Source organism: Schistocerca cancellata, chromosome 10 (assembly GCF_023864275.1).
Source record: "Schistocerca cancellata isolate TAMUIC-IGC-003103 chromosome 10, iqSchCanc2.1, whole genome shotgun sequence".
In the NCBI taxonomy this organism is placed as follows: Eukaryota; Metazoa; Arthropoda; class Insecta; order Orthoptera; family Acrididae; genus Schistocerca; species Schistocerca cancellata.
The window spans coordinates 162,253,349-162,266,326 of NC_064635.1; the positions used below are offsets into that span (position 1 = coordinate 162,253,349).

Sequence of the window (12,978 nt, forward strand, 5' to 3'; positions counted from 1 at the left end):
GAAATGATAAAAATGGAAAGTCTTCTGATTTAGTAATTAAAGCTTCCGGGCTAAGAGGCCGTGGTCTACGACTCAGCTCAGATGATGATGCCCGCAGCTGGCAACGAAACGTCAGGGAGAAGTATTTCTACTATTGGACCACGGCCTTTTAGCCCGGAAGTTTTAATTACTGATGACGCCGGCCGTGAAAGCCTACACGCTATAATATTCTGATTTAGTTCCATGTTTAGTATATGAGGTAAATAAACTGAAAATGGAGCTTGTGATCACTGAAGGTGCCACAGGTTCCCAAAACACGTACATACAAGACATTGGTGTCATGTTAATTGACGTAAATCCACCAAACGGTGGAGGTGTAATCTTCTAGAACGCATAATGAAAAGTATAATGTGATGACACTAGTTACAGCAATTCCCGTTTTCACTAGAAAAATGGAATGCATTGCGCCACCCACAAAGTTTGTACAAAGTGATCGGTAAATATGTTTCAGTAATAGGAAAGAGATGGAAAGATGATTGTCGAAATTACGGGTGTTAACAGCATACCAGTGCCTTCAGTAGACTTTACAGAAGAATTATTAAAAATTTCTTAGGACAAGAATATAAAAAATGGAGCCTCAAGAATAAGCAGGCCTTAAGACTCATAAATAAACAGTTGATCACATCGTTTACCTGTTACAGATAATTGATAACAAAGTAGTTCGTTTGATTGGTGGTCGTGGTCTTTGTCGTCTTGTTTTTGTGCAAGCCTCACTTCTACTAACTACTACAACCTATATCCATTTGAACTCGCTTACTGCGCTGGTATAAAATGTGTACAGAAGAGACTGTAAAGCATATTTGCAGATGACCGACTGATTTAACCCAAGGCTATGAGGATAGGAGTATATGAACAGAAAATTGCTGTAAGAGTATAAAAAGTAGGATCTAAATATAAAGGAAAACTTAATACGTGGTGGATGGGAAGGAAGCAGCTACTGAAGAATACAAATACCTAAAGGGTAGAATTACAAATGATGGAAACTAAAACAAAGAAATTATATCAAGAACAAATATGGAAGAGATTCATATTGCCTTATTAAATTGAATTTCTGGGATAAGCGCGTAAGAATTGATAGAGAAGCATTAGGAGCATTATAATGGGTGATTTACAGGTTTACACAATGTCAAATAAGTTTCTAATTAATAGCTGTGGAGATGAATTTCAGACGTCCAGCAGTGATATGGAACAAAAGAGGAAACTGGGAACAAAATACAGACGAATGAATGTTCAAATTTCGCTTAATGATATTGTTGAATAGAAAGAGCTATAATGGTATGGGCATGTCAGCAGAATGCATTGAGGTCAGTTTCTATAGTGTACAATGTACTGAATATTTAATGGTATAAGGCAGAGTCTGTCGGCTACCTAATGTTTAGTTAGCACGGTTTCTCATTAGTGACGGAGGATTAGGAAACCGCGGGCAAATAGCACTTAGACACACTAATTATTTAGTCGCTGATATAACGTATAAACATACGACTCGTCAGGATCAACGTGCAGCGAAGGCCTGCCTCCTCCTCATCATCTCTCTCCCCCCCTCTCCGTCTCCGTCTCCGTCTCCGTCTCCCTCCACACTTTCGTTAGTGGATGTTCATTGCGAAAGACCCCCCACAGTTGACTGCCCACCAGAAATTTCGCATAAGCGTCTATAACTGGTGACGTCGAATGCATCAGTATTTCCTCGTATCATTCAACCCTGATGCCCATTTGCTATCCGTTAACGAGCGATAGTGTCATCAGGATGAAATTTTTCTGGCTCTGAGACAGTCTTAAACGATTTCGGACAAATGACGTCGTCAAATGTAACTTACTTTTGTCGAATAACTTTGTTCACGTGGAAATTTTCTTGCGTCACCGCATTATCGTAAAGTACACACGCTCTGTCCTCAAATTCTGCCTCTTAGAAACAAATAAAAGCATTGAAAGACGGTCTCTCAGACAGGATACACGTTTCCGAAAGTCTTGCAAATTCTCGAGGCTTCAGAACCGCTCATTCTACTGTTGAAGTCTTAGAAAATTTTAAAGCCTGGAAGTGCTCCCTTCTCAGCTCCCTGTTAAGGGCGACAGAGTGCCGATGGATGTAAAGTTCTGACCCTTCCACAAAATGTAACAAGCTGAGTGAGTTAAGATGTGCCCACATAACACTTGAATGATGCTATTGTCAACTTTATTTATAGGAAGTGAGATAGTTAAGTATAACACGTTATCTCAAAATTTTCTTCGTGACTTTCAGAATACAGCGCATATAATAGTTTCTGTAGCACTCAGTTGAATCGCAATTTTACTAAGCTAATACTTGCGTATAAGATATTAATATTACGTTGAATAACGAAACTACATTTTCGACTTAAAGAAGATCATGTCTTTACGATAGGTGAAAATAGTGTAGTTGACGCATGGGCGCTCGATTGCTCTCGTTTGCGCTCTAAATCACGACATTAAGTCATTCTCACAACTGCGGAGTATAATAAGCAAGATTGTAATTTAATCGCTGTCTAAAAATTGGTTGGGAGATATGTCGTGATTAAAATGCAGACCGGCAGCAAGAAAACCATTTCTGAAAACGGATTTGTTAATGTCGAACATAAACTTTAAGTGTTAGGAAGTCTTCTCTGTAGAAATTTGTATGGAGTGCAACCTTTGGCGGAAATGAAACGCGGAGGAGAAACAGTTCAGAGAATACAAGCTTTTGAAATGTGGTGCTACAGATGATTGCTGAAGATTAGATGGGCAGATCAGATAACTAATGCTGAGGTATTGACCAAATCGGGGAGTGAAGAAATGTATTCCACATCATAAGTGAAATATGGGATCGGTTGACGCGTCATTAGGCCTCAAAGACTCTTCAGTTTGGTAATGGAGGGACTTGTCGGGGATAAAAATTCTAGAGAAACACCAACGCTTGGCAGCAGTAAGTTGGCTCAAATGGTTGCAGTAGTTATCCAGGGATAAAGAGGCTGGCGCAGTACAGACCTGATTGAAGAGCTGCGCTAAACCAATCTTCCGACAGAAAAAAATTTGGCTATCGCGTCTTTTTAACATAGTATTGGTGGTAAAAAGACCAGTATTTATGCTAATATATAGCAGGTATTTATGAACATACCTGGCTGCTTATTTCCTTGTGTTTCATTGTTTGTCATCGTAATTTCCATATGGTTTAATTTCTGTAAAGCCAGTTGACCTTACTTCAGCTTTTTTACCCATCATTTCGGTGTGTGTATAACATATACCAAATGATAACACGAAAACAAACTCATAAACGGCTGCATTTAAGTTTATTAAATTTCTGACATACCTAGATTTAATACCTCATCTTAACGTGCATATTATCTATGTTGTGTTAGTACTGATTTAGGCGATGTTGCTACGACGCTTTGCTAGATAACATTGTTTTCAGTTGCTTGTAGAATCCAGGCACAATATCAGCAGCTGAACAGAAAGTATGCAGTACTGAAATGCATATTCAATATTAATAAATTAAACTGTCAAGGGTTACCGTTTTCAGTGTTTTCATAGCATTCTTTGCGCAGTCAAGGGAAGTACTAACTTAAAATATTCTAAATGCTTTTTCTTTGTTTTGCAGGTAAGCTGCAGTTCCCGGCACTTCATCGAACCACTGCTAGTGAGTAAAACTAGTGAGCTATTCTGTCAGCCCAATAACTTTGAAGAAATCCGCCAAATTGCACGAGCGGATGCTGTGGTCACTCTGAAGCAGTTTCAGCAGGTAATTAAGGGTACACGATTGCCATGGAGGAACCTGTGAAACTGTTGAGTATGGCTGAAGTGGCGAAGTGCAAGGAGAGAAATCGTACTGTCATGGTAATAAACAACGCCGTGTACGACATCACTGCGTTTTTGGACGATCACCCCGGAGGCGCGGAAATTCTCATAGAGCAAGCTGGGAAGGATGCTACAGATGTTTTCGAAGATGTTGGTCATTCTACTGATGCGAAAGAACTTATGGAAAAATACAAAATTGGCGAACTAGTTGAGGAAGACCGCGTGCAAAGAACAGCGAAGCCATCAGCGATCTCGGACACTGGAAATGAAACAAATTTTAGTTACTGGAAACTGTGCGCCGTATCTGTTGCATTAGTAGCTGTTGCCACGGTTTTGTACAGAGCATATTATATCGAAAAGGGTCACTAACGCAAGAACCCTACAGGAGGACGTAGCTTACAAAACCGTATAAGTACTCCCCAATCTCCTTTGTATGATAGTCCTATAATACCAGTAAGGCTAATGGGATGTACAATTTCTTTCAAATGTAAAACTTGATGGAATTTCTCTAAAGCGGATTTTAGCATCTTCAGAATTATAACTGAACTGCTGATCTCGAATTCATGCAATAAAGGAATACTAAAAGAAATACAGATAAATGAAAAATGGCTCTAAGCACTATGGGACTTAACATCTGAGGTCATTAGTCCCCTAAACTTAGAACTACTTAAACCTAACTAACCTAAGGACATCACACACATCCATGCCCGAGGCGGGATTCGAACCTGCGACTGTAGCAGCAGCGCGGTTCCGGATTGAAGCGCCTAGAACCGCTCGGCCGCTACGGCCAGCGAAATTCAGATAACACTACCTCAAGAATTAAGCTCGGATAGTTCATACTTTCTGGAAACTTCCATAGGACATTAGTATTGACTCCGCGTTCATCAATTACTTTGCTTTGCAAACGAAGAGTCGTACGCACAGTGTACTTGTTTTAGACCTATAATACGCTTTATGCAGGGATGAAGAGAATTACACAGCATAGACTAGCTTGGGAGCTGCAAAAAACCAGTCTTCTCATTGGACAACACAAGCTTCTCATATAGCACACGATGTTTTCAGAATCTTGTTTTGGTCAACGTATTAAGCCAGTGGCGCATAGCGTCTGCTTCAGTGGACACCTGTAAATGGCCGCTTCATTAGAGTTTTCAACGAGTCCTGAGGCTGCAAATGCACACTGTCCATAGCAATGGGTACTCACTGCTGGTGTTCTGCCCTGCAGGCTTTTGCATCATCAGGACTGACTGAAAACGCCAGAGAAGTGATCATTAAAAGCACCCCACTGCAGTGAATAGTGGACCACAGGGTTGAAAGGACCTACAGTTTCCTGACATTACCCTATACCCGACTGTCCACAACTGATATTTCCACGTGGCTGTGCACAGGAGCAAAGTATCTGCCACTTCAGAATCATCTCAGTACACTTCTACCAACACCTTTAGTTATGAAGTGATAAATAATTATAGTACCATTAAAAAGGTAAGCTTCTTTAGAATTTAATTTATTCTTGGATGACAGTTCTTTCTTTTCAGCTATTGACACGATCGTCGTGGCGCTTTCTTCTGGTAATATCAGTTAATTGGTCTTGGTTTGAGCTTCCTATTCATTCTCCATGTATAACTTATGTTAAATTGTGACCTTGCTCACCATGTCTGCGCTGTATCCTTATTAGAGACAACTCGTAGTGTTGTTATTTCTGCGCTACTGTGTGCATCATAATGTGCTGCAAGCGTGACGAAACTTCTGGTACGATATGGTTTGATAAAGCCCAAGGGGGAGTGAAGTGTTAATTTCAAAATTAAAAAGAACACCTCTCATGAAATGTTTTGTTTCAGGTAATTAACCTTAATATTGCATTCACATTGCTTGTTTTCGCTGATTGAAGACGTTACTGTGTGTCCTATGTGGTGAGGTCAATATTCAGGAAGTCGGACTGTTCATTTGGTACACATGTAAATGTTGATCATGATTATGAAATTTTAACAAATTATGAATTTGTAACTCACTGTTACATGTTGCTTGCGTGTTCCTCATTTACCAGAAATTCACAATTTCCAGAAAATCATCAACTACTACTATGATCGTTTGTTTCGTATAAAGAACGTGTTGTCTTTTCAGTCTTAGCATCTCTACTTTCCTTTGCGTGCAACATTGTCCAAGGTGTGACCCCGAGCGGTTAACCCCGCTCATACGCCTGTCTGCTGTGTTCTTGTCTTACCATCCAGGCCAATAAAGAAGAGTCTAACGGTGTTAAGATATAAGATGTTGGTGACCAGGTAATGTTACTGCCACGACTAATCGACCATACTGCAAGTACATTCCTTTCTGCAAGGTCAATACAGCGCTCCCTAGTTGTTCAACTAATATATTTTCCACAACATGCAAGTAATTCTATACTGTCGTTGGATCCCTAAATGCGATGAAGATGCTTGGAATAGCTCATTACATTCATCTTTGTTTTTTTCACCTCCTAGAATATTTCCTCTGACACTGTGTGTATTGACTTTTTTTTAAATAGGACGTTTTTCAGTTGAATTACTACTGAAGAGCCAAAGTCCTTCAGAAATACGATATTCCATTAACTCTGCTGGTGACTGTAAAAAGAGAGTGTGTGTGTGGGGGGGGGGGGGGCGGGCGCAGATAGCCAGTGGCAAATTCAAAAGTAATTAGTCAGACAGGACCAATACAACAAACACACACACACACACACACACACACACACACACACGATCTATATATATCGCCCCTCTGGGCGCTAGCTGTGGAAGATACCGGGGAAAACATCAGACAGCGCGCAAGGGGCAATACTTTGAATACGTAGAAGTTGTGGGGAGTACGGGCAGGCACCGTTTCTCTAGTAAAAGCTTTTTACCTTTAAAATTTTACGACTTCATTAACTTGATTTTAAAATAGTAATTGAACCTTCGTTATCATGAAGAGCAAGATGCTGAAGATAGTTTCTTAATGAAAGTTCCTGAAGTATTATTTTAACAAATCAAAGAACAGCTCTCAGAATCAATTTACAATGCTCAACACTCAAAATCCCTTTTCAAGCCAAAGAAAATTCAAATTGCATAATGCAACGTTAAATAAAAGATTCTAATACCAGATTGCAATACAAAATTTTTTCTAGATATCACCTATGATCTCTAAAGGCAATAAAATATTAATCACAAAATTTTTAATTACAACAACTCAAATGCAATGAAATCTGATTACTATCAACGTACACTCAAACCCTGTAGCCTCCACGATGCGCAACATCCCACAAAATATTTTCCTTCTTTTAAACACTATACCCTAAACCTCTCTACATGTGATACATACTACATCCAACGAATTATGACAATTAAGCATAGATGTTATAATTAACCACGTATGTAAATCTTTTCCTTTCAAAATAAAACACAAATCAACTCAAGCTCAGTGGTTACGTCCGTTAAAAATTATACAAAACATATCTTTTGATTTCGTCGTTACGCGCTGTTTTGCACCGTGCTCTCCTCCAGAGTCCCATGCGGCAAGGAAAACATTTTCCACGATGTACAAAACGTTAACAGGGCGCAGCCAACCTACACAAACTGCATACTGGGATTACACGTCGATATGGATGCGGCTGGCAAATCTTAAAACGGGCGAGGGACGAGACGCGTTACTATTGAACACTTAGACTATACCGTATCGTACCAAACAGCAGTATGGTGGTGTAGACAAGAGACAAACGAACAACTGTTGCAAGGCAACCTCAGAAAATGCAGTAAGAAAATACTTGGGGGCTTTAAAATCTTGGGAGGGCCACATCAAACCACAGAACAACGTCCCAAACTAATTTATGAAAATACTATCAGTGATTTCGCCACGACAAGTAGAAACGTAAGATACCATAAGAAGCGAACTGCAATTAACACGATTCATAAGCGTTCGACTGAAAAGCTTTCCCTTACTACAAACACGTACAACAGTACCTCCAAAGTTAACTTGTGGACCCTACCAGAGTGTCAAATTACTGTTTGTAACTGTAGATAACAAACACGCTGGGACCGACTTAGGTCTCTTCATAAGACAAGTAATGATTTGGTCCCTTACTTTGATCCACCTTCGATGCTAAACAGTCATTTACCTTAAAGCAGCTAAATAGATAATGCCGACAACAACACTATCCTCCAAAACAGCGCTCTAACTGGAGACAGCAGTACCGAAGCAAAGCTTACACCATTCAAAAGTCTGACTAACGCGCCACCAACGTGACCCTTTTAAGAATTCTTATGTTCGCCTCATACACCAAACTTGCCGCAATTCTTCGTCGGAATTCAAGGGCAGAACCAAGAATCACTTTCCAGCCCCTGAATGACCTCACGATGATCGCCACCGGGACAACACCGGCCCTCCACACTGGAATCTTGGAGCCCACGGCGTTCCGTCCCCAACAGACTGCTTCCGTGGGGCCCTCCGACCAAGCGGTCGTGCCCTTCGACACCGACGTCGCTGCTGACACGCAGTCCAGAGCTGACTCACAGCAACCACCACTCGTCCTGTCGCCTCGCGGCGCGCGGGGAGCCAGCTCGCCGAAGATATGCGACTCCAATCCGATCTCGAGATTGACATCGCGGCGAGTACTGAGAAGGCGGGTGGTTTCAGAAAAACAAAATGTATATAGCTCAATACGTATCGCGATTAATAAAATTCCTTAAAGGATAGTGATCTTATGCATGTACAAGGGGGCAACGAAGAGTTTATCGGCGTAGTGGGAATCCTGATCCGGGGCACAGCACAACTCTTCACTCGTAATGAATGCAGCTTATACTCAGTTCCGTAGTTAAGGAATACCTTCTACGGACGCATTGTTACGTATCTATAGTGTTGGCAGGGTGTGGTGACTCGTAGTGGTACTGATTTCTAAAACATATTTTCTCATACTATTTGTACGTGGTGTTTGGGGCGATATTCGTGGGATTAGTGAACATTACGAAATGAAAGTAAATATATGATACACCAAGGTAAAAAAAAATCGTACTTGTCCCTGCAGTAATAGAAAATAGAAATAGCTGTAACACGTGTCTGTAGGCGAGTTCTGTGCGTGAATGAAATAAAGCAGTTGCGACCTGTGTAGAACTGCAGATGAACGAACGATTGGAACAGTGATGCGGAAAAAGTGTCTTGTATAGAGACTGGAAAGGGTAACCCTCGTCGTTGTGTACTATGTGGTGAGTACGCTGAAGTGAAATCACAATAGACGGGTAGAACTGGAAGCGGATGTGAATGCGGTTGGGAGACTGTAGAGTGCCAGGGCAAATGGATTAAATTATTTCTTGACGCTTTCGATAAAATTGCGAGCTAAACTAAAATAATCATATCAGGAAGTTGTGAACCATTTACGTAACGAAAAATTTTCAGAATTTTTACTAGAAATACTGGCAATATTAAATAACAGCTAGAACTATACACACGAAGGTAAATTATTGCGCTGGGAATATTAACGAGGTAGGAAGTGACCGTCGAGTAAGTACTGAATGCAAAGGAGAGATAACGAAACTATCACTAACCGGTGTATTTCAATATTTCACCCTAAGTATTCCACATTCAGGGGTAATTTGTAATTTATCCGCGTCCACCATAACCTTTTAGTTCCCTGTTCATATCCAGACGGCCTTACAATATGTACGCGCATTTCCCAACCGTACCTACAGACCGCCGCAGGTTTGTAAATATAAGGATGTGAAATGCCTAAACTATTAAGACGAATGTTTCGGAGGTTCCTCATTTATTTCTCAGTGTATAGACGTAAATTTGTAGCTGATGCTTCAGTTCACCGTTAATGTTACTAATACCAGATTTTCTTGTTTCACTGAGTACCACTGGGGTCATAAAGACCACAAGTAATTTACACGAGATACAGTGGTAGTACTTTAATGAACTAACATAAAAAAGGTTACAGCTGTGGAACGTAACAGTCATCACTCTATTTTCATAAATGTCGCATCCAAGAAACGGAACGAAATTTAGATTGGAGTCATATCAACCCCAGTGGTACTCAGTACAAAAAAAATGAATAAATTGTAATGTGTTACGTGACATGTATAATGTAGGTAGAGAAAACTGTGACCAGTCACTTTTTTGAAATATTTATTCCATAAACCGGTTATTGAACCTTCACAGGCTCAGCTTCAGATGGTGCTCTGGACTATTGTGAAGTGTAATGCTGGGTGCTGGGTTGCGACAGTGTGAACAGCTTTGTTGTTAATATCAATCTGTCATCTTCCATTGATGGACAGTTGGTAACAATTCACTCATTTTTCGTAGGATATGTGTGTATATGCACCGTAGTTACGAAACTTTGAGCATCCAGCATGTGCTGTAAAACAGTTGTACAGCACATGTTGGATGCTGCATAGGGAGTGGTTACAGTTTTCTGACTTTATATCGAAGAAAACGTCATGGGTTCTTAAAGATTCATAATGGATAAGCTCAAGCTAAGGGCGCTGCACGTTTCCAAGGTGCTTATGGGTTCATATTGACCCCAGTGGAACTAGGAGAGTTGACAAAGTCTTCTTTGCCTTGTTTCTTGGCGGCGTAGGTTCTGTTTCCTTTGAAAAGGAAATGGTATTAAGTTTTATACCTCCATCTCCGGAAATTACTTTTTTCTAGGTAATTAAAGACGCACTCTTTAGATAGATATATATTTTCCTTCCCAGGAAAGATATAGTAGTCGTTCGATGCAAGATAAGAGCTGAGCACTTTCAGATAGCAGTAAACAATATTCCACATTATGAAAGTGATAGTTCTAGTGTTTTGGAACCTCGTTGCAGTAGCCAAGCTCACACCTCTTCCAGGCGACTAGCCGCTGCGTGGTCAGCGGCGCACGAGATTGTCCAACCAGCTTCATCTCGAAATTATAAAAATATAGTGTTCTTGGGTTAGCTCATAACACTAAACAAACTTATTACTTGAATTCATTCTGGTATATAGACTCCTACCTATAAATAGCTGAAAAATGCGTTCCTTATGTGATCCGTTGTATTTTTGTTGTCGATGTGTGTTTTTAGTGGTAATCTCGTCACGGACACTACCTTCGAAAACACGATTACTTGTACAAGGTGTGATTCCAGCGCGGCTCTGGTGAAGCTGCTGCCCCCTGGGATAGAGGTGGAGGAATGTTTTCCGTCGTGGCCCAGTTGCTGTGCGAGCAGCAGGATGTCGACCCACATTTGGCGGGGACGGGCAGCTTGGCTGCTGATCAGGCGGCCCTTTATATTTACCGGTTTACCCTATCGCCACGCCGACCGTCGTGTTTGCAGGAATGTTGCCAAGGCGCGTCGCTCTCGTTCACGTGACGCATCTGTATGCCGCGTGTTCCTGGTCGGCCTCTCTCTCTCTCTCTCTCTCTCTCTCTCTCTCACACACACACACACACACACACACACAAAACACTCTTCGAGGAGCACCGGTATTTTGTTGCAAGCACATTAAAAAGTTCCTTTCGTCCACAGAGCTACCGTGGTGTGCCGCACTGAATCCCAGCAACGAGTCGTAATTGTAAAGTCACTTCCTGTTATTTAACGCTGACGAGCGATTGTCAGACGTGAAACACAAAATGAGATATTTCGGCTACGTGCTACGAAACGGTGAACTAATAAGGGACAAGAATGTTCTCTGTGCCGCAAGCAGAACTTGAGGTACCGTTTTGGATTTTGTAGGCTTCACTTGAAGCCCATATTTGGTGGGTTTTACACTGTATCGTATGATTATATGCCGTTTCTAAGCACCAGCGCATGATCGGTCTTCCGAAAACGGGTCGTTAGAGGGACGATTTGTTGTGGCTATGACGGAGTGATGTAATGTTCGTAAAAAAAATTTAGTAATTAGTTATTTTCGTATTATATTTTGCATGTTATTGAAGGTGTGCAGTTTTAAAGAAACAGCACATCGATGTTTCATAAAAACCGCGTTATACTAGATGGGATTTGATATAATGAGTTGCTGAGATACCTGCAATTAAAGCCTTCAGGAGAACGTGACGTATAAGACAGGGTCTTCTGTGCCCAAGTTCAGCATGGCATATTGGAAAGACGCGGTAGGTTACGGAATACTGTGTAGCTTTTTCACGTCTTAACGTATCCAATTTTATTTCCACCTTCGCTTTTTGTGAAAGAATGTGGGCTTCGTTATTTATGTAATAGAAAAATCTTCTGTAACATTTGATGTTGGTGTAAATATAAATGCTTTCTCTCTCTCTCTCTCTCTCTCTCTCTCTCTCTCTCTCTCTCTCATTTTGTACGATTTTATGATCTACTGTAATCTGACGGTATTGACTGGACATAGAAGTTTCGTTTTTGTTTTTAACATTTTCATGGATATTGTTTTGATGATGGTTAACATATAGACGGACGCTGTCTCTCGTGCAGTTGGATTTTCAGTCCGTGTCGACGTCATATACCTTGCCCTGTGTGAGGACGGCTTACTCGGTAACATTAAATCTCGCTTGCCTCCCTTTGACCCGCGAAGGAAAGGCAAAATTGTCAGTACTTTTACACAGCCAATAAATGGCGTAACCAATCCAGTTAGATACCGCAGTTGCAGCACTGGACTGGACTCCTAGCAGCTTCCGCTGATAATATCCACAGAACATGGCGAGCGATCGGATGGGGCTCTCTCGCCGCAGATGAACTCTTGGGGGTCATTCGTTTGCTCTGACCTACTTACTGGCCCGATCGATATACTTGTACTTTTCAAATTATTTCTTAGCCCTCTTCTCGATATTGCTTTCAATGCCTCCATTTTACCACTGATTACTTTTATAATCTGATCGAATTTCTGGCAGACGTCACTAACTGCAGATGAACCGCCTCTTGAGCGACGCTTGCTGTTCAGCCCTTGAACTCCCAAACGTGCCAACGAACCAGTCTACCTCCGTTGCCCGTAGTGGCAGAACAAAGTTGATCCGTGAGAGCCCCCCTACTCACGGCTCGATTCACTCAGCCTCTTACAACCGCGTGGGCCGCTGGCCGCCTCGCCGATTTTGCGAGTTCCAAACCGCTCCACAAAATTGTTGCCAACCAGGATAAAGGGGGGCAGGACGTGAAACGGGCCGACTTGGAGCAGGAGAGGCACCACGGGACATTTTAATTTCCACTGGCTATACTTTTACAAATAAATTCA

At 41.4% G+C, this 12,978-nt stretch overlaps 2 protein-coding genes across 6 annotated transcripts in view; both read left to right on the plus strand.

Moving 5' to 3' along the window:
* LOC126106859 (spectrin beta chain) overlaps window positions 1-12,978 on the plus strand; it is a 484,283-nt gene that overhangs the window by 178,959 nt on the left and 292,346 nt on the right. The window lies entirely within an intron of this gene.
* LOC126106217 (cytochrome b5-like) lies at window positions 3,790-4,191 on the plus strand. The gene has a single exon (XM_049912447.1). The coding sequence runs from the start codon at window positions 3,790-3,792 to the stop codon at window positions 4,189-4,191; it is 402 nt and encodes a 133-aa protein (XP_049768404.1).

Excerpts from the sequence above, each read along its gene's own strand:
- LOC126106217 (XM_049912447.1), top strand. The coding sequence starts at position 3,790 with ATGGAGGAACCTGTGAAACTGTTGAGTATGGCTGAAGTGGCGAAGTGC.